We start from the raw sequence: 27,826 nt of genomic DNA on the forward strand, positions 1-27,826 counted from the left end.
ATGGACAGCGGCACAGCGACGTGCATGACCTCAAGTACCGCTGACACCGCTGCTTTTGAAGTGGGACCTAAAGCTGACAAAAGTCACGGAGAGGGAGGTCATCTCGGTGCAAAAATCGCTTTGTCACCTGAATTAGGCTCAATTCCACCACGCCCGATAAACAGAAACCAGGACAACAGATGTTAGTGTCAACAGGAAGGAGGAAAAGCACAAAGCAAGACTGCTGCAGAACATTCAAGATGAACTTAAGACTCATCTCCTTTTATTCCCTGAAAACATAGTATGTACATCATCCACAATCTTTTTTTTTTTTTAAAACATCTCATCAGAATTTTACACAATGGCATATCTACAAATGTATAATATAATCACAGTTTGAATATTCCACAAGACAGATCAAAGGGAATCATTGCACAGCAGGAAAACAAATAATGGCAACTTCTCTCATTTTCTTTTACAGATCGGCACTCGCACATACTGAACACCATGTTTTCATATTCATCAAGGGAAACGTGAGGTTTGTTTTAGTCAGCCGCACAATGCTGCAGCATGGCTTCATTTCAAGGCTGTGGAATCGTGTTGGATCAGCGGGAACGTCGCCTCTCTCGAGTTGACACGCTATGACCAAAAATCAGACGCCGCGTATTAGCATGCCTCGGAGGATTTACTTGGACAATCCCATGCGACTGTATTGCATAGGCTGTATTATGCTTCTGTGCCAGAAGCAAACTGCCAAAATACAAGACTGTTAATCACCTTATTCAGCAGCAAGCACCTACTTCTTGATTAAAGATGCATGAAAATTTGGCATAATTTGCAAAAATGCAACTTCACTGAAAATCAGCTAAAAAAGGCTAATAACACCCAGAATGAAGACAAACTCCAGGTTTGCTACCTGCACGCTTGCATACTGAGCTCACGTCGCAATGAAGTCAGTTCGAATGAAATAAAAAAGTCAACACACCGAAACCTCTGTGCAGAAATAGAGAGGCTTTAAAGACTCCGCGCACTCAATCCTGGAAACTTTCATCTTTATTAACATAGTGGTCCATTTTAACATAGCCTCAGGGGGAATTGGGGGGGGGGGGGGGGGGCGTGACCCATAAAAGCCCGTTTCAGACTGTGGAAAAAAAAAAAGAAAAAGAAATGGAGGCTTATCTTTTGTGACAGCTTCTGCAATCAGATCAAACCAACTGAAGAGAGACTGGCATTGTTAAATTGAGTTGCTCTCTTCCCTTCATCCAAAGTGTTTGCGAATGTGTATCTCTCTTACTTAAATAGCTGTCAGCGAGAGACAAAAGCATTATTGTGTGTAGCTCGGGGATGCTGAGCTGCAGGTGTGTGTGTGTGTGCGCGCGCGTCTTCGTTTGGCTGACAGACTCTGCTCTAAATGCAAATCGCACGTTCCCTCTCGGTGGAACAAACTCCATGGTCACTCCGGTTAAAGCCTATAAGCCCCGACAGCTGAAGCATGTACACAAGGTGTAAACACAACGAGGCTCGAGAGGTTAACAAAAAGGCACACATGCAGCCATGCACACACCATTTTAAATACACACACACACACTGGGGCAGGTGCTTGTTGCACGGACATGAGCGATAAACAGACCACATGGAGACAGACAGTCACGTTCAGAAACACAAAAAAAAGACAAAAAAAAAAAAAGAGAAGAAAAGAAAAACAAATAGGATCAGCATTGCACTTTGTCCCTGGATATATTTCTGTTGGCTTTCCTGAGCTATAGCTACAGATCTTCTGTTCTCCCTTTGATTCATCTACATTTGATTTACTTCAATGGACTCAGTGACGCTACAAAAAAAAAAAAAAAGAAGAAAAAAGAGGAGTGTGACAAGAATACCTAAACATTTCAGTCTCTTTTTTCTCCCCCAACCTCCTACCAAATCATATTATACACATGGTGCTAAAAAAGTTTCCAACCACTGAGCATCTGCCAAAAATATGAGGAATGCTAATGACGCCGGAAAGCCGAGACATACACATCTTGTCTGGATTAGATGGGCTACTGCCAACTGATGCTAATGAACTGCCTACAATCTGAGTTTAAACACTAAGGTTAAGGACTAAAATGTTTGAGGTATTCATTCATTTAAACTGAGAGCAAAAAAAAAAAAAAAGAAATCCACAGGAAAGTGAGTGATAAAGAATAACAGATATGAAATCACGTGTACTAAAATAAAACTCAGTTTTAACCCAACCTAAAAGAAAATAAGTGAAAATACGTTGTGGACTGCTTCTAGGATTTGCTGATGGCTGCCAGGAGGAAACTGAAGCAGTCTGCTTCCTTTCAAGTCTAGCAGCGGTGTCGCACAGATGGTCAGGTCTTGCTGATGTGAAGAACCTTGGTTCACAATCTTGCACCAGCCACGGCTGATCTGTTTTCTTCAGGTTTACCTTTAAATATGGAGTGGCGTGCTGTCAAGCTGAGGAAGCAGTCTTTAAAAAAATAACAGCAATAATAACAATAATACATTTGGCTTGGAGACAGAGAGAACATGCTGGCCATGAGATCATCTCAGTGTATTTACCGTATGATGGATGGAGATCTGTGGAGCCTAATGTGTCAGAATGTCAGGATCTTTGCCTCTTGTTTTTTCTTTTAGCTACACTCCAGGTAGAATTTGCTATACATTCAGAATGAAGTCAATTATTTTACAAGGCAATTAAAAGTTTCAAGCTAGAAGCGACTGGCGTTAAGAGTCTTCTTGGTGTGGCTCGGGAGGGGGGGGTGATCCAGAGGTGAGCCAGAGGAAGATTCGTTGTGTCAGAGGCAAAAAATAGAGGGAGTTTTACAATATGGATGGAATAGAGATCATTCAAGTAGGTTTAGATAACTTGTTTTTCCCCAAATGGACAGAAACAGAGTTTGAGTGCTTCTTCACGAAACAGGCTGCTGGCACTTAGACATTCAACTCATTCTTCATGCGTGTAAAAAAACAAAAACAAACAGAGGTCCTCAAATAGTTCTCGGGCCTGTGAGGCGGTCGTGTCACTTCCTCCTCACGCCGTCCTCGGGATCCCTCTGCTGCTTTATGAGCTTTTCGATCTCAGCCCCGAGAGTCTGCAGGTTCTCCTGAAAAACGGAACAAAAGGGAAGATGAAGCATTAAAGCGGCACACGAGGGACCGGTGTGCTAGTTATAACTCTATTGTTAAAAACCGGCCCCTGTCTTGTCCATTTTCCTGATGTTTTCTGAAAATAGCAGGGCATTAGTCACACCGTCTGCAGAAACCAATTGCCGCCATCAAATCTCATCAATATGAAGGACAATCATCGGCGGCTTAAACATCAGAAAAGCCTGGATCATCCATCTCGGTAAAAGTGAAGCCTTGATATGGCTTTGTCTGAATATTTTACTGTCATTTTAACATTGAGTGTTTTTACATCATTCCTTCCTTCACGCTGCCAATCATCTTTCATCTGCAGAAAGAAGTCTGAAAGCCAGAAATTACTCCCACATTTTATTGCAATTTATTGTCTTGTTCAGGTTTTTTCTTTTTTAATGAAGAGAGTCTCTAATATGTAAAAAAACAAACAAAAAAAACCAATAAGAAGCTGACTGGCTGCATCATTTGGAAATATTTATGAAAGCTTGTTCCCACATAAACATCAACGTGGCTGCGACAATACATGTTGAAAGAGTGGTGACACTTTGCTTGGATTTATGTGGGCGTGTTGGAAACGCTAGAAATATTTTGTTTTGTTGTTTTTGTTGTGAAATCCACCAGATGGATTTTTTTGTCATTTTATTTATCGATTTATTTATTTTTCTGGCCCACCATGTTTGACACTGATTCTAGACACATTTGACATTTTCTATGTCGACATTTGCTTGCATTGCACTGCATTGCACACTGACTGCAGAAACAGACACAGCGGTAAATTGCCTGTAATTGTCTTGTTTTTATCCACAGCGAGCAGCATTTAAATAAATGACCTCTGTTAAAACTCACTGCAAGCCCGGCGCTGCACTAACTGACGGCTCTGGAGGATTCAGAAGCCACGGAGAGAGATTTCCCTCAGGAGCCGGTGGAGAGCAAAACAGAGTGAAATGGAGAAACGCCACACAATCACAGGCTAATGTTGTTTTGGGTTGTGACTGCTGGTTACATCCACAAAATCAAATTGAGGCTGTAAGCTTTATGTTCAGCGACGAAATGTGAATAAATATGAGCAAATCAACATAGATACACAACAAGGTCAACACGCAGCACTCTGATAAATACATCCACACTCCAGCTGGGTGGGTAATGCCAGTCTTAACAAGGTTAATCTTAAAAAAAAACAACAACTACAAAAAAAAACGTCTGATCGTGTCCACTAAGGGGACATAAATAAATACTTTCCACATCCAGCCTCTACATGATGTCATATCCCCTCTCAAGTTTCAAACCTGAGAAGGAATATTGATCGATACGACATCAACAAGTCAGAAACTACTAAGTGCATTAAAAGACCGAAAGGTTCAGCACACTAAATGAGGATGGACACCATTAAATGAGGCTTAAATCAACTATGAATAAAGAATACATGTCTCAGTTACAGTAGGCCACAGTCTCTGTGCTCAGTGATAGCATCAATAATGCAGGCTCTGATCTGAATTGGACTACGACTTTCAACGTGTCGTCTCGAGTTATGTCAAGCTGACAAACTGCTCGTCGCAGGACTGTCAGCCTGTCAAATATCTCACAGAGACAATACGATGCATGCTGTGGCTGGCTTTGAAGCTTCGAAGAGCGATCCAAATATCACATAACGCCACTTAACGAAAGGGAAAAGGTGGTCTGACATTCACCCTTTATCACATTATTTTTAATGGTGGTTTCACAACATGCGGTTATTGACAATAACTGGCTGTGTGGCGCGGTTTGCTTCCTGCCATTAAACAGAATACAAAGGCAACGACGCAATGAAAAGATGCCATAAGAGATACACAAGAAATTTGACTGAACTTAACGCAATAATAATTTGTAAGATGTCGAGATGATAGAAGTTTAATAGCAAATATCTCAGTGTGAAACTTTGTGCTAGAGGCGCTAAAGCAGAGCGAGCCAGGCATCCTGCAGTCTCCAGGGCTTACAGAAGTGTGAGATTAATGTACGACAAGAACACAAACGCTAGAAACACAAAAACATCTTCCAACCGTTAAAATAAAAAACACGAACGCAGCAGAATACACCTTTACAAGCACGAGCGTGATCTGTGCAAATGAAGAAGAAGGGGAAATGCTACGCTGGCAGCTGTATGAATTAGAAATGCTGATGTGAATAATTTTTCGGTGTTTTGTGATGCGTCAAACTGTGAATCCACCAGTTTGACATCAACTCACATTTTTATATTTAGATTTGTTGGATTAAAATGGTGATTGCAGTGTCCGCACGCTTTGATAATGAAGTCACATCAGGCTGCGTCGCTCCAAAGGTGAAGCGTGACGCTCGCACGGCTGATTAATTATCCGCTCGAATCACAAAATAAAATACTTAAAAAAAAATTTTTTAAAAAGCAACTTAAGGCTGCAAAAGGAAACTGCTCTGGTCATCAATATCATCACTGCGTTTAAATGAGTTGTTCTGCATTTCAAGAGGAATACTCTGGTGCGATGAAGCCTGCTGGGGTACGCCTTACCTTCAGCGTAATGTTCTTCAGCAGCGTGTCCTCCAACACGGCCTGCAGCTTCCTGTTAATCTCCAGCGACAGGTCCAGGGTCAGCCCGCTGTCTGCCGGGTGGGAGGTGTAAAGCGAAGCCATGATGCCTCCCCGCCGGCTGAGGTGGGCCTTGTTAATATCAGATGCCTCTGATGAGAGGGCCCCTGTCTCCTCTCTCAGCACATAGCTCTGGATAATTCTGCAGGGATGAAGAGGGAGGAGATGAGTCAAACCACATGCTTCAAAAAAAAAAAAAAAAAAAAAAGTAAAAGGGAATAAAGTGAATGCATCGGCTGGAGACTGCTGAGTGAAGAAAATTGAGAAAGTGGGATTTCATAGTTAGGAGCTCTCCATGCTCCCGCAGAGCAATAAACCATTTCCAGCAGCAAAAAAGGAAGAAGAAAAAAAACTCAGCCGACATTACAAGAATACTAATCCCACTGGGATGGGCTGTTGCACTCATGTACGCGGGATACATTCAGTCATAGTTAGAAAGAATATTATTGTGCCTGTCAGAGAAGGAAAGGTAATGAAAACGCGGCGTAAGAGCGGCCGACCAGGATTCAATTAATCAACCGGCATGCCTGCATGCGCGTATGAGAAAGTGAGATAAATCTTCATGTTCATTATACATTTTCATCACAGTAACAATATGGTGTCGAGGTTAAGCTATGTTTGTGTCACAGAGAGGGAAAGAAGAGAATTAATCAACTTAACAGCTCTAAACTTCCTGTTGTTCAATTTTCCCATCGCAGCCCAGCGAACACTGAGGAGCAAGTGTTTCCATTTAGAGGAGACCAGACCCATAGAGAGCCGCCACTGAATTTCAATTCATTACTGCCGCCTACATTCTTACTCCCCCCCTCCGTCAATATGTGACCAAAGACAGAGAGTGAGAGAGAAAATAATGCAAAGTGCAAGCTCAAGCGAAAGATGCTGGTTAAGTATGGTAGGGAGATTAAAATGTTAGCATTTTTTTAAAGTCTGCTGTCATATGAGGGAAGATATTTGAGTTAGACTTTAGACATCAAAACTGAAACATGCGCAGGCCTTTTCCAATTGCATCCGTATCCTTTCATTTTCCAATCACTTAATAAAGGAGTGCAGATAGCTGAAGAGGGCTGCGTACTGTCCTAGAGAAAAGATCAACAACCCAGTACTATAATCGATATTTGTAACCCGCTGTCGATCCAACCATAAACCTAAAGTACTCAACTATCAACTAGCAATGTGTAGTTCAAATTCAGGGTGGCTAGCTATAAGATGAGCTCAGAGTAGGGGGCACTTAAAATAATAAAAGCTGAAAGACTCGAGATTTTTAAAAAGATTCATTAGATAGGAATACAGTGTTTAAAACGCTTCTATTTCTATATTAAACACAACTACCACTACTGCCACCAAGACTCATTAAGTATTTATGAAAAATGCAAAGTAGGAATTAACACAGAACCATAAATGGAAATGAGTACAAAACATCATCCTGTGCTATGAGGAGCTTTATAGATCAGTCATCTTTCAGTCTGCAACAAGCTATGGATCCATTCTAGTCAATTACACTGACCTCCAGTGGTGTCTTTCAGTGTTAAACACCTAGATTTAGACATGCATGGGGGACTAAGTGATTCAAGAAGAGCCCACTGTTTAATTATTCCTGTTCGCAGAGGCATTTATGTGAATGTGTTGGGAAAGAGGTGAAAAGGGTCGGAAACATGCCTGTGATATTTTCATTAATATAACATGCATTAACGGCCCATGTTAAAATAGGTGAATCGAGTTGCAGGTACCAATCAGCATGCAGCAGCCTACATTTGTAAAAAATGCAAAAGCACCAGCAATTCAACCTGAACTGAAAAGATTCAATGTTTGCATAAACAGAAAAGAGAGATTGTTTTTAACATGCATTTTAAGCATCCATACTCAGAGATGGGTCCTGCTCCTGTTCTTTTATAATGCATGTGCTTTTTATGCTAATGTAAATCTAACACATAAGGAAAGCGAACATCTACCTCAAACTATGCTATGGTGTATTGATTCTAATCTAGCAAAGCAAATAAGTACATGGGTGCAAAATTATATGGATAATAGCTCTGCAAGTATCATAAAAGAGCCACCACCAGAAAATATCCCCATCCACACTCACAGAAAAACACATGGGCTACCACAGACATAAAATTAAACTTACCTCTAGACTAGCCTTGCAAGGGTCCATATTAGGACCCCAGTTCCATCACGACAGTGTTTAGTAAAAACAAAAAAAGTGACAGAAATTAAAGATGTGGCTACATGATGTGCTCAATGGCATGCACAGGTCGGCAGGGGGAAGAGATCAGAAATTTAGAATGACAATGACTTATTATTTTGAATCTAAGACTCAAAGGGATTTTTTTTCCTTCTAAAAAAGAGGGGCAGCGAGTCATGCATGCATAGCGTGAGGGTGGCACAACAGCTCAATTAAGAAACCACAGTTCTTAAGATTACAAACTTTGGACTTCAAAGGTCGGAAGAAAGAAAGCGGACAAAAAAAAAAATATTGTGGTCTGTATTCAGAACATGGAGGCTATAAGCAGGAAGTAATCAGCTTCATTTTGTACAACAACAAGTACACCTGCTCAGTAAATGCAAATGCATGTGATGAGATCTCAATAAACCATAACACAATCCTTCATCCAGAAAATATGAAGGGACAACATCATGACAACAGCAAAAATACTTTAAGATATGACCCTGACTGGCAATGAGACAGATATCCCTGAAGTGATGCGTCCCATTATGCATACTTAACCCATTCACCAGTGTGGGCCCACAATAGCCTGCAACAGAGCCTGTATTCCTCTGATTTACAGTTATCATTGATCGCAGCCTTAGTGGAGTGAAAAGAGTGCTCTCCAGATAAATAGGTATCAACACCTCCTGAGCAGAAGGCCTCCGCCTGCTTTGTTCCCATCTGGTCTTCAACAGTATCATTTTAATTCAAGTCACATGAACAGCCAATTTAGACCTAATAGCCATAATAACCAGGTGTGGCAGTTGAGGGAAAGACATCACTGCCCTTGAAGGATGCTGCTGCTAATTCTGCTCGTTTTAGCTCATTTACTTCCAATCACATATACTGTACTCTATACACTGACCCGTCTTTGACTTCCTACACACATTACATCAACAAGCCACTCCGGGAACATAATGCAAGGCTGCGTGATGAGTGAAAATACATCTACAAATCACCAGGTAGCGATAAAATTGCTAAGTGGGAGGGACCATTTCTGGTTTCGCAATTATTTTTTCTTTGCTCCTGCAAGACTATTATATTGTAGCAATGCTACAGCTTTTTAACTGTAGCCGCAGGTTTCAGTCATTACAATATGGTTTCTGCAGAATCTTGTTCTGTCTGGCTTAGAAAAACAAAATACTACAATACCATTGATCTACAGCTACAGTTGCTAAAGAAAATAGACCAACGGTACTGTAAGACTAAGCAATATGGACCAAATATGATCCTGCATTAAAGCCATAAGAAGATTTCACAACTGAACTTTAGCCAATATCGAGAGAATGGGCAGCTTAAGACGATGCTCAGACCTGATTTTTCTGAGCAGAACAAAACAGAAGATCGACTGCATCACGTGAGTTCGCCAGGCTGGAAAAACACCATTTATTTTAGGCGATGAGTATCCTTGTTAGACACCTGAACACTTTACTGGACTTTGTGAAAACTCACTCAAGTCAGACCCCACTGCATATTCCTTCATGGGATAATTATAAGAAAGGTTTAGGGCTCAAACTGTTCAAATGGGGCACTGTGTCTCTCTCTGTGTTGCAGGCGTATTTGTGAGCTAGTGGGGCCACTGGGACTGCAGTGGACTGCACTGATGCAGCTTTAAAGAAAAAAGGGTTTTAGATTGCAACAATAAACCGTATCACTATCAAATATCTACTTTGAATAGATTTTAAATGTAAAACGTATTGTCCAGCCCTGGCCAGTGGCACCCAGAAAGGCTCCTCCCACTTTCAAAAGTGAGCTTAAAGATGAAAAACACTGCTATGATTATGACAAGTGTCATGGATGTGGTATCGAAGATTAGCCACCAACTCTCCTTTATCTGAAACCCTTTAAGATTTAGCCGCTATGTATCAGTCTCTTTATTCATCACCTGCTTCGGCCTTACAGCTATCTTGTCAGTGTTCACCGGGCTGTCCTGGAGGGATAGGGACAGAAAGGCAAAAAGGACAAATTTACATCCCTGCTCTGAGTAGTGTAACCCTCCCACACCCGGCCCCGTGCTTAGCAGAGATTTTACACAGCTAAATTTAGCTTCGCAACCGTGGGATTCGTCCTCAATTTTAACTCTTAAATGTAGGTTGAGGCTAATGGATTCAATCCGAGTTTATGGCTGGGAAACAAATGAGAAGTGGGAAAGCAGAGATGATCCAAGTAGAATCAAGTAGGATGGATGAAAAGAAAAAAAACTGAAGCAGAACTTTAGCAAACTGTACAGCTGAACTATAGGACTTCAGTTATTTACCTTTCAGCTTTGAGACCTTCTGACTTTTTAAATATCCTATTTTTTTAGCTTTATATCATATCAAAAACAAATATATAGATTTAATAAACATATATTCATTGATCATTTTATCCTAGTATACCAGTATAGCACACGATGGACTGCGAGGCCTTAAATGTAGAATACGCAACAATGCGATGAGATTAATATCGTCCAAACGTCCTTTACACTGACTTTTTCATTGCAGGTGATGGAGATGAATATGGATGGAGCATCATTAAGCAGTCATACACATGCGGCTCCATGTATGGCTCAGACTATAAATAGATTTCAGCGAAGTTTGTCATGAATGAGTCAGTGCCTTCATGGGTTAGGATCAAAAGATTAGAGGGTGAGACAAAGAAGGAAGCAGAGCACCGTAAACTGTCTGTATGGGGGTCAAGGTCAGCTGAAGCATCCTTTCATCATTTGGAAAATCTGTGTCGAACCAAGTTATGAAATGAGATATGATACGTTCAGCGCTCAGAGCTTAGCTGTCATATTGGTCAGGGTGTTTCGATGTTTAAAAAGTGAATAAAAAGAACTGAACGTATACGTAGCATAGACTACACATCCTACTTTAAGTTGTTAGTTTTCTTAAAAGGCAGAGGTTGTTTGCAGAGAGTTTCATTTTCTCAAACCTGTAATATTACTGCTATCTTTTAAATAAAAGCCATAAAGCCTGAAACACTGTATCTGAGACTTTTGTGCATTTGCACTGGGACTGCTGTCAATTTCAAACCTTTATTCATAAGTACTGCTTGAGCACGCAACAATCAAAAAGATTCCAAAACATTAGAGGTAGAGATGCAAGAAGTTGTGTCATTTCCCGTTTTCTGCTTCCTCTATGTTGGTCCATCCCACTCACTTGGTCTTTTTGCGGATCTCTTCCACCAGTTGCTTGATATGGTCCTCCATGAATTCGATTTTCTCCTGCTTCCGAGCTAGAGCCTTTTGCAGACGGACGATACGCTCAACGAGCACAGCCTTGTCGACCTCTGGGAAACTGTCCACAACCACCACCGAAGGGCCCGACTGGCTCTCTGGTGACCGCTCTTCAACGCCACTGCTGCCGCCATGACGTGCATTCAAAGAACCTGGAGCATCAAGGGGATAGACACACATCACCAATGAACAATTTTCACTGATGTGGCTTTGATCATGTAAGAATAAGCTGTGAAATATTGCTTTCCTGTATGAAACATTGACTAGATACAATGTTTGGGGGGGGTTTTTTAGAAGAAGAAAAAGAAGAAAAAGAAGAAGAAGTAGTAGTAGTAGTATCTATCCCATTGAAAGGCCCAATAGCAAAAAATAAAAAATTACAACTTTAGGTGTTAAATACTAACCAAATCTTGGAGTAGTACCTGAGGAACTGGAGCGACTGCCCATACTGCTGGCATCCCGTTCGCACCCTCCATTCTCAACTTGCTCCAGCCTTTTTCGGGCTTTAGAGAAAAAGAAAGATTTGTTAACTGTCAAAAAGTGACTAATACCAAGATGTCATTGTCACAGACACTTTGTGAAAATCAACATCACTGACAATTAAATATTATGAAAATGAGCATCACAGCTCAGCTGAACTCTCGGAAGGATTCAACCTGAATAAACATGACACAGGTTGCTTTTGAAGAACCCTGCAGGCTCAGCAAACCTTCCAAGGTTGAACAAAGGCTTGAAATGACTATGCTGATTAAGTGTAACTGCTACACTGATGAAAAATTACTGTTTCTGCCAAGAAAAATGTCCTCTCTAGCCTACAAGACAGCTGAAAGTGAAAGGATTGATCACAGAACATAAAAGTGCTGAACTTTCAGCTCTAAGGTTTTTCTTTGCTCCCAGAGAAGAGGCGAGGGAAGCTGGCTCACCCTGTTAGGTATAACCACAGCAGGGATCCACCTGTACACTCATCAATCACTTTGCAGATTCTCCTCGTTATGTGACTCTGTGATAGTGTTCCTCTTTGTTTTCTTATCCAGGTATACTTTAATTGCCCTGACACTATTTTTGCGATCATTGTCATGTTGATTTCCAGATGGTATTGTGTTGAGAATCTCTTGAAGGTTTTCTGTATTCATGATTCCACCAGTTTTGACAAGATCTCCAACACCACTATTCCCAAATCATGACAGAGCCTTCACTGTAGGCTGTAGACACTCATTGTCTCCTGAAGTCCTTCATACATAGATGGCGATTTCAGAATCAGAAGACGGGCCAGATACATGTGTCAGGTTTTTGCTGGCTTTTTTCCCCAATTCTTAAGGATATGACTTTCAAATAATGTTTATCTGATGGAGATAATTTTTCAGGCCTTGCACTTCTTCTTTTATCCTCAAATTTTTTAAAGCACACACTGCACACCATTCTGAGATATGCCAATATTTCACCTAATAGCTCTTTGGGAATCTCCTTGCTGGTGTTATCTTTGGAACCAAAAAATAAGAACATGAGCAAAATGTCACAGCAAATGTCCAAAAAGAACTATGAAAGCCCTTCGATAAGCCTGGAGAACTATTGCTTAAGACTACTTTAAAAAAATGACGAGAAGCTGGCTCCCTGGAAGCTAAATCTAAAGAAAAATGAGGTGAATCAAGACTTTTCTGCAGTACTTTATATATATGAATGACAAAACTATTGAAGGGTTGATAATTCAATGAAATGATACAATTCTCTATATTACAGTTATTCTGTTGTTTCATGACAGTTAGCAAAGGGTTTGTCACAGTGGGTGTCTGCACATGTTTGATTTGCACAGATCTCTTTGAGACCGGTCTTCTCCTTAGATGGAACTCGGGATTTTTAACTTGTTAGGAAAATGTGTAAAGCACTAAACAACCGAGACGCTGCCATTTTCCATGATAGATGTTTGAGAAATCATCTGCCTTTTCAAACCAACCTTTATTATTATTCTAGACTTTCTATACAAAAACAAGAGATGCATAAATACATTAGGGTATCTGACCTTGTGTTAGCTGTTTTGTGAGGTCTTTGATATTAGCAGCTTGCTTCCTTTTCTGAGTCACCAGCTCATCCCTCAGCTCTTCTACTCTGGTTTTCAGTTGGGCCACCTCCGTCTGCAGTGCTGCCCGCTCCTCCTGCAGACTCTGCACCTCTTGTCGTCTTAGCGCCTCTTCCTGTTTCAGTTGCTGTGACTGCAGGATTAATGGTGTAAGAAAAAAAAAAAAAGACTAATGATGTAATAACACCAATTATATAGTAGTAATATATATTTGAATGGCTGCTTGCTTTAAAAACAAAATTAAAAAGATATTTTAAGGCTTTCTCCTGAATTTCGAGCAGGAAAATGTCATTACTTATAACAACACAGTGATCCACTGTATGTTTTCTCAGTTCTGCTTCTACAAAATGATTCAAACATTTGATTAGAAAATGTATTTCAATCTTTCTTTAATCAAACCAGGAAACGTGAGCAGACGCTGAAACCAAAACAATTTGATAACAACTTCAAAAAAGAAGAAAAACAAAGACAAAAATGAGTTTAGTATCATTTTTATCTTTCATCTCATCAACAAATGCATTGTATCAGATAGTGCATTCAGAGTACGCCAACCTTGTCTTCCAGCAGCCTGTTGGTCTCCTCCAGCTTTCCTTGAAGCTCGGTGAAGTTGTTAGTTAGCTGGTCCAGCTGAGACTGTAGTGCGTTGCTCTCCGACTGAAGCTGAGCGTTCTTGCTGCTCAACTTCTCAGTGAAGCCCAGTAACTCAGCTTCACGCTCTCTGCTGCCTTGTACATCACGGTGCAGGTCAGCCATTTGATTGGTCAGGCCATCCACTTCATCACGAAGTGATTTGATTTCCTGTTCATCGCTACATCCAGAAAACAATAAATAAATCATTAAATGGGCTTTAAATGGGCTCAATGACTAAAAAAAAAAAAATAATAATAATGGCAAGCTAAACATTTTAACTATTCAATATAATTAAATGTACATGGATTGCATTGCTTATTTAGGTAAGCCTTTTCTTTTGCACAAATATAAAAATGTTTCAGTTTTCTCTACTGTGACTATCCCTTCTTTCTATTAAATCATCTTCACATGGCCATCACAGTCACACACCCACACAGGGACCAGAGTCCCTTTCCTGCCCTCTATGCTATATCTGTCTCTGCTCTATCTTTAAATGCTCTGATGAAGCAGTTGAGTGAGAAAAAAAGAAGAACAGGTAGTATATTACAAACTGTACATTTCTATAAAAAACTGTCATGTCAGCATGGTAATACAGGTCCAAAGCAAAACAAAAACAAAAAAAACAAAACAAAAACTTATACTAAACATGCTTGCTCATAGTGAAATAACAAATGTCACTTTTTTGTGCATTAAGTATAGTTAGGCCCTTTAGTTGATGGTGCTTCAATATTTGTTACTATGTAAATGTGCTATCTTTTATTTATTTCTGTCAGATGCCACATATGCAAAACTGCTCTGTTCAGTGTGCGGTGGTGTCCCATCACACTTCCTATATGGGTGAGTGTGTGGCTGTACCATTGATGCTGCTCCTGAAGTGCAGTCACCTCTTCGAGCTTTTCTCTCTGGCGGCCAATCTCCGTTTTTTGCCGGTTGATGATCTCCCTGTACTTGGTCAGCTCATCCTCCCACCGTGGACGCTCATCCTCCAGACACTTTAACTAAAGAATAACACAACTTTCTTGCAGTGAAGACCTGGAGATATCCTGTGTGCCAATGTTTAAACACCTGTATGTCGAACAAACCTTTGTGCGTAGCGTATCAAGCTCATCCATGGCCTCTTTATAGCTCCTCTTCAGGTCTTCCAGCTCTTTGGCTTTCACCCGGTGTAGCTGCCAGATGCAGTAGATTGTCCATTAGATATGCAACCACTGTTTTGTGTTTTGCATTGCTTCTGTAAAAATAAGCTCTTAAAATAAGCTATCAAAAGAATACCCAACAAATTTTCCTCTCTTTTTGTTCAGTCTGGTAACTCACATACACAAAAGTTGATTATGGAGTTCCACAGGGTTCTGTCCTGGGACCAATACTTAAAGAAAAAAAAAACAATTATAAAAACTTCTCTAAAGCAATATTATTCTGCTATGCAGATGATTACCATGATAGCCAGTTTATGTATGTAGCCATCCAGTTGCAAATAATTGCAGTCTAATTTAAAAACGCATACAATAATGAGCACAAATCCTCTGCAGCACCTATTTGGTACACCCCGACTGCAAATAACTGGCTGGTTACATTTGCTTGTATTCTGGTCATCTTCCTACATAAAAGCAAGGTTGCTGAGTGCCATATCGTGTTGCATCCTGCAGCAACAATGTCACTATTTGTGGAGAAATTTCTGAATTTTTTTTTTCAGCTCTTTTCAGAGCTGGATTTAATGTGAATTTCTGTGCATACAGACTGCAACAGTTTTACAGAAGACAGATTTGCAACATTTGCTGATTAATTACAGACTACATTCAACCTCAGGTTGATACCAAACAGACTCCATCTTATTGCCGTTTTGTCACTCTGAAGATGGCAACTGAATGCGAGTGGTCATAGACCTGCCAAAGTCAACAAGATCACAAGTTGCAATAATTCTGGCCCTGCCAGTCTCCAATTACTGTTTACCCTAATGTCACCAGACCCTTGTTACTCATGCTTTATATTTAGAAAACCTATTATTTGGCCCCAAAAACCTCTGAAATCTAATCAGTGCATAACAATACCCTGCCCTCCAGTACTACTGAGACGACTATGGAGTCATTTTTCACCAGGACTGGTCGTTTGACTTGCAAATGAAACATGCAGTTGGGGCCACACCTGCTTTCACTTCCACGCTATACTCAAAATAGGAAACTCTGTGATTCAGTGATGTTGAAATACTAGCCAGCATATTTGTCTATAAATAACATTGGTCAGAACTCTGCTAATTCTGACTAATTATTACAACTTAAGTTCAGTGGTTTTACAAAGCAATGCAACTATCGGTCAAAAAAGAAAATCATACAGTTGCAGAATTTTTAATGCAGAAGCCTTCCTGGGCAACCTGTGTATGTTATAGTAATCTGTTCATTAAAGTTGCTTTATTTATGCATTAATTAAGCATGTGAAAGCAATGACCATCTTTTTAACAAAGCCATTACCAGTGCTACTGAAAGTCAACTTTTCCCAGAAGCTATTAGTAGTCTGTGGTAACCACGACAACATGGCAGTAATGGAGATGCTGGTAAATTTTCTACTGTTGATTCTTACATTTATCCCTTCCAATCTAATTTTATAGCCAAAAACCAATGGAAACTTTGTACTTGCATTATTTATGACTGAGATGCATCATCACTTGAGCATAACACACATACTAAAATAAACACAGGCTTGGACCAGTTTATTCATCAGCAGAGTAGTGACATCTGCCAAAAATCAACATCCATGATAAACCCTGTCCTAAAAACTATTTCCACACAGTATCAGTGATGGCCCTGCAATGTACTCTCCAGTTACTGGGAAGAATAAAATCTCTGACATAATACCTAACTGGATGAATCTCTTTATGATCAAATTTCAGACCCCTGAAGAAAACAAAACAATGTAAAAAACATCTGCCACCTTAAATCCATCAAAATGTAAATCTAAGACCATCTCATTTAAACACAGACATTTTAAGGACTTTCTAGAAAAACAAAACAGGCTGTAGAATGAAAACAGGAGATGTGTGATGTATCCTGAGTTGTTGTTGAAATGCACAGCTTCATATTGATTATTTCTAGGCCATTTATTTTTAAAGTGCATTTCCCTTTAGAGCAGGAAGCAGCAAAAAACAGGCCATTGTGTTTGGATTGAGTCCACGTTTGTGCCTGCGTGTAAGGCATGTCTGCTCGGGGAGCGCGAATGCCAGTTTGTTATCTCGTCCAAGTTAAGGCAATTACATCTCTCAAACTGAGAAAAACAGGCCAAAAACATTTTTACTAGAAGAGCTGGCATCGACAATCAATAAAAGGCTGAATAATGGCTTGGCGAATCACAGCGTATGTGCAATTTTGAATTATTGTTTGTTTTGTCTTCTGGTGCCTCGTCACACAGATAAAAATCGAAATTGAGTTCACAAGTAAAAGTAAACCTTCATTCATCAAACAGTTATGTCACCCACTAACTATTGTTTTTGCCGTTTTGCATCAATCGTTGTCCAGGAGTGAATATGGGGATCTCTACACGATAAAAATCAGTGCATCCTCACAAAAAGCAGAGCTAGATTTCTCACTTGGAAAGTCAAAGAAGCCCCACCAATCCCAACTCCATAATCCAAGATTGCAGCAGTGTGAAAAAGCAGTATAACTGCAAAACATAAACTCAGGATGACGTCTCTCCCAGCTCAGACATCCAACTTTTAGGATTAAAGAAAGCAACACAAGTTACAAATCTTTAGTTTTATGCAGTTTAACCTCATTATCAACTAAGTGCACAAACATAACCAATTTATTTAAAGTTCCTGTTGTTTTTTGTCAGTGTCAAAGGCTCCTTCTAGCAACCTAGTTTAACAAGTTAATCTTCAATAAAATGGGGAGGGTTTTTTTTTTTTTTTATTCTCTACGTTATAATTCTCTTTTTTGTGTTATTATTACATTTTCCCCAATTTTTCAGTTTTCAACTCTTGTTAACACAATCTAACAAATCTACTGCTTATTCAGTGAAAATCCTAATGCTATAATGCAATGTAGTAAACTGAACTTGACATGCAGATGCTATGTTTTGCCTTAGGAGGGCAAAGTGGATGATAGGATTGGGTACACATCTCTGAGAATGTGTTGTGTATGCGTATTTAGTTTCACCTCTAACTGGTCTGTTTGTTCCTGCTTGTGTTTCTCCAGCTCTCCTTTCGTCTCCTTAAGTTTAGCATCAAGCTCATTGGACCTGAGTTCCTCTGATTCCTGAAAGAGAGTAGACAGTGAAGATTTTAAAAAACAAACAGGGCAAGAGAAAAGTCAAATACAGTGTAAAAAGACAGCCTTAAAAAAAAAAAAGAATAAAAAAAGAGGGGTCTCAGTTGAAGGAAAATATTTTTATAGACACAAATAACAGGGAATAACTGCCAGTAATGATTTTCCATTTGTGGTTTATGTCATATTGTTTTATTTTTAAGTCTTACTTTGTGATATGCTGACACCGTTGTCTGCGATTTAAAAAAAAGGTAATAATCTTTCTACCACAGAGACAGAGACTAGCACAGCTCTTTGCTACCATCACAAGGTACAAATGAAAAATGCTTTTCTCTTGAAGCAGAATCGGTCGTGCTCTAGTTCAGTTGTTACTGAATAGCATATTTTTAAATTCTATGAAAAGAACAATGCCGCGGCAATAGCGTCATGCAGTCTTTGTCTGCACGCGTAATAGCATGTTATAGTTAAAGATCAACTTTTGTGTTGGGTTAGGCCATTTATTCAAAAGTAAGCCAACTGATTGCAGTGACAGATACAAATCATGCACAAATAAACACTTATTCAGACTGATTCTGGGAAAATCTACTTCTTCCATGGTCTTGAGCAATCTGTTATTTTCCTGTGTTAAATATCACAAACCTGGTATGTTCGAATCATGTCCTGGCAGTTCTTGCGGATCTGCTCAGTCTCTTCCTTCGCCTGGGCCAACTTGGACGTGGTCTCTCTCAGTTTGTCTTTAGTTTCCTGCAAATAAACACAAATATGCTTTTGTACTATAGCACTAAAGCACAATTTTAAGATGCACAGATACCTGTCAACCACACAGAAAAGTGGCTCAACAGCTGCGACCTTCAGGAACCACCGACTTTTTTTTTTTTTTTACCATTTCCCCTCTGTTTATAGCCTCATATTTGCTTGGAGTCACTTCAAAAATAAAACCATTAGTTTGTAATAAGACGATCTCAAAAATAGTAGCTATGATGTTAATGATGATTTTCTTGCAGGTCCATTACTGTACCATTTTCACCCCATTTCATTTTGCCTGTGACTCACAAGACGCCTCTAATTATGTTTTTTTATGGCGTGTCTGCAGACAAAAATGACTGAAGGAGATGTAATTTGTATGCTGGCGTAAGTCTTTGACAAACAACCGGTCTTTAAACAAAAGGAAATTAACATTAACCAGAAGAGGAATGCTGTTTTAATAATATGGGTAAGGCATACTCTGAAAACTGGAGCTGCATGTAGTCATGTAAATGTGTCATTTTAATTTTTGAATAAAATTTGGCTCTAGCATGCTGAGGTGCACATGCTCACTCTATAATATCATCGAAATCCTGAGGATAATATATGCAACAGAGGTCAAATTAACCTTGTACACCTCCTTTTTTACCTTCATTGACTATTAAATTTTAATAAAATAACAAAAAATAAACACAAAAGTTACATTACCTTGTGCGCATCTGCCTCACTCTTTAACTTGTTCTGGGCCCATTTGACCTTGATGAGATGGGAGTTGATCTCCTCCTTTAGTTTGTCCACATCTCGAGTCAACCTGCCAACCTCCCCTTCCTAAGAACGCAGTTCAAAGGACAGATCAGCAAACAGATATTTGGTTGGGAGCCAACATTTCTTTTATTAAAAAACCTGCTTTTTGTTTCTCACTGATAGTTCTAAAAGGGTCCTACATCTGCAAACCACCGTAGGAAGAATAAATCTATCGCCCACACAATGCTCGCTTCACTGAAAAACTAATATAAGGTCGCTTATGTGATCTAATTTTCACTGTGAAGTACTGTGTATTCAAAGCAAAAGCTATGTCTATTTTTTTATTATGTCTAGTGGCAAATTAGGCTGAATTTAAATGAGTTCAAATAGATAAATACAAAACTCTCTCTATAAAACAGAGGCACTATAAAATAGTCACCTTTGCTTCATACAGCTGCTGCAGCCGCCCTTTCTCCTGAGCCAGCTGGTTTCCTCGCAGGGCCTGGCGATCCACCTCTTTGGTGGCTTCTCTCAGTTTCTTCTCCAGACTCTCTTTATCCCGCCTCAGGTCGAGGGCCTCTTTCTCACCCCGCACGTATTTCATCACCATGGTCTCCTTCTCTTGCCTCGCCTCATCACATTTCTTATTCACCTGGGGAGTTTTATTTTTTTAATATTAGGAGATGTCAGTTGACACTTCGATCACTGAGATACTCGTATTGTTAGGTCCTTATACATATCACAAAAACAACTGACGTTTCTCTTGGAACTGTCCAACAGCAGATGGCTGAGGCAGTGATTTATCAGCTACCTTACTTTGCCTTCCATAACCTGGACAAGTGACAGACAGCTGGAGAAACACATGCACCCTCCCCAGATGCAGTGGGGGTAGATTTCAGGACTGTCACTGTTCATCTGTCAGCATGTCAGCATTTTACAAATGGAGCCAACAAGCTTTCCATTTGCCAGCTATATTAAAAAAAAATAAAAATCTGCTCCTTATTGAAGGCAATTTATTAGCTTATTATTTAGTAAAGGACAGTAACGCTCCCAGGCTTTTATAATTCCCATATTTTTCTTTTCTTACACTAACAAGGGCTTAACTGTATTTTTTAAAATGATTCAGTAATTCATCAACGTAATTAAACAAAATGGGTTTTTTTTTTTTTTTTTAAATGGTAGGAAATGGTATCAAGGAACCAAAGAAGACACATTCAGTCAGTGAAAGCTTGATAAATAAATATGTGCCATTTAAGCAGCTGATGTGTGTATGGCTGAAACGATAGTAGGACAGGCTCTGCTAACACAGTTAAACATCTAAAATAATGTGTGGAGGAAAAATAACATAATGGATGCTGGAGGTTTGCTCTGAAAAGAATAAGCAGCAAGTGGATAAACTACTTTGTGTGCTGCTATGCATCCTGCAGAGGAGAAAAAGGCTTCTGCCACCCGCTGTGGTTTATGATGGAGCTGAAGTCTGTCAATGGGCGATTCCTCTGAAAGGCAGCTGATTACACTCTTTTATTTATTTGTTGCACAGTACTTGGGATGGCGTGTATTTGCACAGGAGAACCTTATAAAATTGTATTATAAATTTAAGAAAGGCTGTGTACGCCTTCTTTCTTGTACAAAAGCACACGGGTCCACCAACCACTGTGGGGAAACTCAAAGGAAAGAAATTATCTTTTATTTGGCACAAAGCGTCTTTAGATTAACAATACCAAATGTTTTGATCCTCGGGGGCTCCAGCTGATTATGAGCGGGACACACTATTAGTACAAGAGAGGAATGATTCAAGAGAAGGGCTTAAAGAGAGACAACCAAGTGCAAAATCAAACCCCTACTGCTCATTGAGCAGTGAAATTAAAAATTGTAAAGTGTGACAAAACTGTCAAGAGAAAAGTCCCTTCCATGGTTTCAACCAGGTGTGCAAATGGTTGGATGAAAATGTGCTTCCCTGCACTATTCGTTTAACAAGTGATTAAATCTGCAATAACAAGAGTTTGCTGTGCAAAGACCTTGAACATTCAGCTGCTAGTTTTGCGCAAACAGCTTGAAAGAAAATGAGAATACAAAAGCCTGAGTATTTTTGTAGTTAGACTTCATTTTAACCATTTCAGCAAGTACTTTAATCTAAAGACTAACACAAAAATATTTAGAAGAGAATGTGACATTGACATTTATATTTTAGAAAGCCATATCTCAAACTAGAACCTATAGCAAGGGGAAAACTGCTTTATGTGCTGCCATGTATCCTGCCCTGATACCCCTATACTCTATTCAGCAAATAGGTGCATTATTACACAATGTGAACCTTTCTTCTATAAACAGAGTACATACAAAAAAAGCCCCTGACTGTTGTGAATGATGTGAATGACTAGTCCAGAGCGCTTTGTTGTGGTTTGAATTTAATTAGCTGTCTGAGATGCAGTTTTTTCACTATGCGATCTCTCGCCAAGATGCTGTAACATTAGTTCTTGTCAGTACATTAATAACACCAACACCATCAGCAGGCATTCATAAAATTGGTGGCAGGAATGTGCACCGTTATATCTTGTGAAGCTCAGAAAACCATTTTACCTACACTTCAACAATAGTGACCCCCCCCCCCAATCCAACCACTCAGTGGAACTATAATATACTCCCCCCCTCCCTTTAACATTTTTTAAAAAATGTAAAAACTGTGATAAACCTGGCCTACTGATAAGACAGAAACGAGAGCAGAGGTGCACATAACTTTAAGACTGAGGCAAAGCTAATTTGTGCTACCAGATTATCAAGGATGCAGGTGAATAATAGGTTCCAGTTGTACCTGTTCAATCCGGTAACCTGTCTCCTTCTGCATCTGCTGGAGAGCAGCTTTAGCTGACTGCTCCTGGTGAACAAGTTTATCCCGCGACTCCTTCAGTTCTTTCAGCAGCTCGTTCACCTTCGCCTCCAACTGCAAAAACAGGAATAGACAGTGTAATCAACTAGTTGGGCAATTTTGAAGTCTGGGCCACACCTGGGATAACCTGCTACGCAGGGTGACAACTGAGACAGAATGTGGAATAACTACATTTAGACAGCGGTGTCAGGGCTTTCAACCCCTCTAGATACTTGTACTGTAAACATGGAAATACTCCATTAAAAAATAATGACGAATGACAGACGAGAGCCTCTTCTACCTGAAATATAATCTTTTAATCTGATTGTTTTATGGCAAAGTCTTTATTTTCTTATTACATTTCTGAAAAGTAAACAAAATTATGAAATTATTTTGGATTTTTGCTGGACAAAAATGATCCAGGCATATACTGGATGCGTGTAATAATAAAATTACTCCTGTCTGTCTGCTAGGGCAGTGCTTAAACAAACCATGTTACCAAGAACATATTAACCAATTATTGTTGCTTCCATGGCAACAGCAATGCTTAACTGAGCCCGATGAATAGAAACGCACTTTATGTTTGTAGTTGTAGCTAGGTGGGTAAGCTTTGTAAGAAGCTTTTGTGGTGGGAGAAACCACAAAAAAGGCGGGATATTAAAAACTGCATAGAATTCACACAAATGATGATGTTCATGCCCATTGAATGTTGGCAATCAGTACACATCACCGGGCTGTTTTGTTTGACTCGCCTGTTTACCAGTTATACACAGCTGTACTCCAATTTTTAATCAAACTGATATGTGACAGTGAAGGGTACAACTACACAGGCTTGCTTCTCCCATTTTAAACAATACAAAACAGACTAATTATTTTCTTGAATGTACCCTTGTTCTCTAACTAGAAAGGTGCTCAGATATCCATCCCAGCAACTTAAAAGCATCAGGTGTGTCCATGGTTTTTGTATTTTGCTTAATGCACCGGGTCACATTCCATCACAAGTGCCAAAACCAAGGTTGAATTTGACAGATCAAAGCATTGCTGACCTCACAACTTTGCCAATTTCAATTGACTTTTAACAGACTCATACCACTGAAAAGCAAAACTCCACAAGATAACTTTGGTGAGGTTTGATCTGAATATCATTTTTGCCAAGTTTGGTAAAAACCACAAAAACATGTCCTTACAAAACATATACGCCAGCACTCCAGTGTGGTGCTTTGAACACAGCTTGACCCAACAAATCCAACAGGAAAAAATTGCATCTGGTTCAAAAGGTACTTGTATGAATGTCTGAATACTGATATGTCTGACAAGAAATCAGATTAAAAACACTGAAGTGGAAAATTTTCTCAGTGATGGAAAAATCATTTGGTTAATGTGCTTCCATTACCATTTTTTATAAGTCTCTTGGAAAAAGAACAAAACTTGATGACACATCCAAATAAATATGGCCTATTAGTTTGGAATATGCTTGACTTTGACCAAGTTTTCCCCCTCATTACTTGAGTTTATATCATAAACAGTGAATTCCATATAACCCTGAACAACATAAAAAAGCATAGGGGCACACTAACCTTTGTAATGGTGGCAAAGCGCTGCTTTTCTGTTTCTGTCCTCCTTTTGAGCTCATCTCTCATTTTGTCCTTCTCTGAACAGATACCCAGGATCAGCTCCTGATGTCTCTTGTTTTCCTCAAGCAACCTGTACAAACAAGAGAGCACGCACAATCTCAATTCAGGTCAAGCCCATATAAAGTAGTTTTTGAATCTCTAAAAGAATCTTGACTGCTGCTATTAAGGCCAAGAGGCATAGCGGGACAGGAAAAATCTGTGGATTATACTCTGTATTCATCACAAAAATTAATGCTTAGGTTTTGACATAATTATTCTCCTATGTCTGCTTTTTCAAAGTAAGAAAAAAAACATTAAATGAGTAGACTGATCCCATTTAAAAGTCAAGTACAGTTCTAATGACCTGCGATATGAATATGTAGAAAATACCAACTTACTTCTGAATAGCCTTCTCCTGTTGTGCATATTTGTACTGCACACACTTCTCGAAGACTACCATGCATCCCTCCTGGTCCGTGGGGAGTCCATTGACAGGTGAGCTCCCTTTCCGCTCACTTCTATCGTCACCATGCGGCAGCTGACAAGCCAAGAGCTCAGACTCAAGCTCATCTAGCAGTGACTCTTGTGACAGTGACCGCTGGATCTGAGAAATAAGCTTTCGGCTGCAATCAGTGTCATAAGGACTTGCAGAAGAATTTGAGGGAAACAGGTTTTTGGCACTGGTTTGAGGGCTGGAAGCAAGCGAGGAGCTAAAGGTGTCAGAGATCGGGGTAGAAGGTCCATTAGAAATACCGGAGGTTGTTGTTGAGTCTGTGGGTGAGTTTTTGGAAGTGCTATGGACAGAAGAGGATGATGGACTCTCAGCTGAACTACTATCCTCAGCAGGTGATGGCTCAGTGGGGCAATTTGTAACCAAGAGCGATGGCTGTTCATTGCCATTTGGAATGGTAGCATCAAAAGTCAATACGGTATCTTCAGTCCCTTTAAGAACAGAAGGAGAGTTTTCTACTACATCCACAGTAGGTACTGGGGCTACCAAAGTGCTACCACTCTCATTTGAAGGACTTTCTGGAGGCTTCCCACTTTCCACTAAAACAGTTCTGGTATCAACAGGCTCCTCTTTCACATCTGGATGTTCATGACTGCATGTTTGAGCTTCATGTTCCGTCTTTGTGTCCATCTCAGCAAGTGCTGTAGTCTTGACTGATTCACCGTCAAGCTGCAATTCATCTTTTGCCTGACTGCAGGTTTCCGCCTCCTGTGCACTGTTGAGAGAGATTTCTTCCTCCTCGTCTGCATTAGACGTGTTGACATTAAGGAGATTCATCTGGTGTGATGCCGTCGTCAAGGACTGAACCTCTGATCCTTCCATCATTTATGTATCTGAAGCAGGACTGAGGTGTACCCAGGTCCTCCTCTGACTCAAATCTGTGTGACAGAGAGAAAAAAAAAAAGACTGAATGGAAGCAGACCTAAACTATTTATTTGTTTTATTCACACCAACACAGCAGTTTTTCCGTGAACAACCTGAAATTCCTTTAAGTCACAGATACAGCACCTGGATTACTATCATGTTTTCCCTTCCTTGTTAAGCTTAAAATTTCCTCATTGTAGTTTATTATGCAACCAAAAGGAAGCCTAAACTCAAAGAATTTCCCAACATACAGCCTCATTTGCTGCGACACACACAAAGGGGTGTGGACCTGTAAAAACCTGTGGTGAGATACAGCTTGAAGAGCATGGTACACACATAAGATAGGCATTTACGATTACTGCAAAGCCTGAACTTGCTTTCAAAATACATGCATTCAGAAGTCCCACAATTAGAAACATCCTGTTTAATGAATTCATTCACTTTCACTTTTTATTACACTTCGAAGGGACTCGTGCATACTCTCCAGTCAACGTAAAGAATAAGAAATAAAACAGCAATGGCTGAGAAAAAGAAATTAAAGACAGTTTATAATTTAAGAAAATGTGTCTGCTAGCAGATTTGCTCTAAATGGTTTAAGGTTAGTAAACAAAGCCGTCCTATCGAAGTCTGAAGCCTTAAATTACAATTTTTTTTATTTAAATAGCGTTTTCTCAGCATTTACCGTGTTATTCATTACTATGATTATTAATAACTGGGATCCTTTAAGTTATTCTCCCTTTAACAATGTGTAATCGTGACGCCCCTTTTCTGTTTCATGTCCCGAAATCCTCCTCATTTGTCCCACCTCTTTCAATACCATCGTCTAGCACTGCTCTTATACCAACTAAGAGCAGTTTCTTTATGTTATTTACACTAATACATACAATCATTAAGCTCACCATTACCCTGCAGTCATAAATGTAAGGCTGCAGTTACAAATCGGCGTCTTCTGTTGACGCAGTAAAAGCGCAACAGCTTTAACAGATGCAATGCAGAAGATGCTCCAGTGACGGGTGCCATGCAATAACACAGGAGTTATTGTAATGTAGGCAGTCAGTCTTATTAAAACATACCGTTAAGTGTCCGAGCTTGCTGTAAGCAGCAGGCCGACGTCCCGCTTGTGTTTACTGCTGATTAATCTACATTTCGCTTCATTTAACGTTAGCAACACCTTTGATGGCTTTAGCTCGCTAGCTATTGATTTTGCCTTGACAGGGCTATGAAAACGAAAGGAAAAGAAAGACTGGCGTACGACATAGAACACCCTGTGAGTAAAATATAGCTACTAACAATAGGTTTAACGCTAAACTACAGACTGACAAACTGTAAGCGGGCAGTTAGCCTAGAAAGCTAAGCTACACTGATAAGCCTTGTGTTAGCTCGTACAATCCAATCATCTCATGCTTGACTTAGCGCAGCTAGCGCTAGCATCGAACATAAATATCAAAGAAAGCTTAATAAAGGCTGTTATAAGTTACCCACCGAGAAGGAAAACCCCATGGTGTGCTTCGATGTGGAGACAATCGGGGTAAAAATGAACTTTGAACCTCCCCTGCCTTACCAGCTGATCGCACAACAAGTCAGTCACTTTGATATGACACATCAACAAATATGGCCACTGCAAGAGAACCGATGAGACGATATAAACCAATGACAGCCCAGTGAGAAATGACGTTTGTCTGACGTAAATACAGGATAGGCTCCAGCCCATGGACAGCCCAGCCCTGACTACAGGTATCTACAACACCCACGTTTATTTTCTGGAAGAATTAATAATATGTTACACATTCAGAAAGAGCGCATATGAGCACAGTAAAACCCCAGTTCTGAAGATGTTGGGATGGTGTATAAAATGTAAATAAAAACTGAGTGCAGTGATTTGCAGATCTCATAAACCCATATTTTATTCACAGTAGAACAATCAACATATATTAAATGTTCAAATCTTAAAAATGTACCTTTTTAAAGGAATAAAAAGGTGATTTTGAATTTGATGGTATCAAAACTTCTTTTAACAAGAGCCCATAAACATTCGTTAACTAGGGGGATCAATTATTGGACTTATGGGAGATGAATGCTGTACGATTTGTGTCTGTCTGTCATCTTTGTTGTACATTTTCATTTCACTCCTTTCATGATACTGTTTTCAGCTGGTGAAAGACCTGGACTGGAGGCAGGCCACTTCAGTACCTGCACTCTTCTACTATGAAGCGATGCTGTTATAATGGTTGGTGAAGGAAACGGTTTCCAAGGCCTAATCCGTGGATCGACTTCCTTCGAGGCGTGGACGTCTATCAGCAGAGAATGTACCTTCACCTATCAGCAGAGAATGTCCCTTAGTCTGTAACACAGTCAAATATATTCTCAAGTAATATTCAA

At 39.8% G+C, this 27,826-nt stretch overlaps 1 protein-coding gene across 3 annotated transcripts; it reads right to left on the reverse strand.

The window, feature by feature from the left end:
• Positions 1 to 228: 228 nt before the first annotated feature.
• On the reverse strand, positions 229 to 27,081 carry ccdc186 (coiled-coil domain-containing protein 186). 3 transcript variants are annotated; one of them, XM_026163097.2, is made up of 16 exons: positions 26,930 to 27,081; positions 24,471 to 25,461; positions 24,037 to 24,163; positions 22,406 to 22,534; positions 20,033 to 20,245; positions 19,558 to 19,677; positions 18,745 to 18,849; positions 17,998 to 18,096; positions 14,935 to 15,021; positions 14,708 to 14,850; positions 13,775 to 14,030; positions 13,166 to 13,355; positions 11,571 to 11,651; positions 11,072 to 11,300; positions 5,645 to 5,864; positions 229 to 3,092 (listed from the first exon to the last, which is right to left on the reverse strand). In XM_026163097.2, the coding sequence occupies exons 2-16, from the start codon at positions 25,406 to 25,408 to the stop codon at positions 3,009 to 3,011; spliced, it is 3,021 nt and encodes a 1,006-aa protein (XP_026018882.1). In that variant the 5' UTR covers positions 25,409 to 25,461; positions 26,930 to 27,081; the 3' UTR covers positions 229 to 3,008. The 3 variants fall into 3 exon arrangements, with proteins under 3 accessions (XP_026018882.1, XP_026018881.1, XP_080161605.1); XM_026163096.2 differs by having other exon boundaries at positions 11,553 to 11,651; XM_080305479.1 differs by lacking the exons at positions 229 to 3,092; positions 5,645 to 5,864 and having other exon boundaries at positions 10,929 to 11,300.
• Positions 27,082 to 27,826: the final 745 nt, after the last annotated feature.

Source organism: Astatotilapia calliptera, chromosome 8 (assembly GCF_964374335.1).
Source record: "Astatotilapia calliptera chromosome 8, fAstCal68.1, whole genome shotgun sequence".
NCBI classification, from domain to species: domain Eukaryota; kingdom Metazoa; phylum Chordata; class Actinopteri; order Cichliformes; family Cichlidae; genus Astatotilapia; species Astatotilapia calliptera.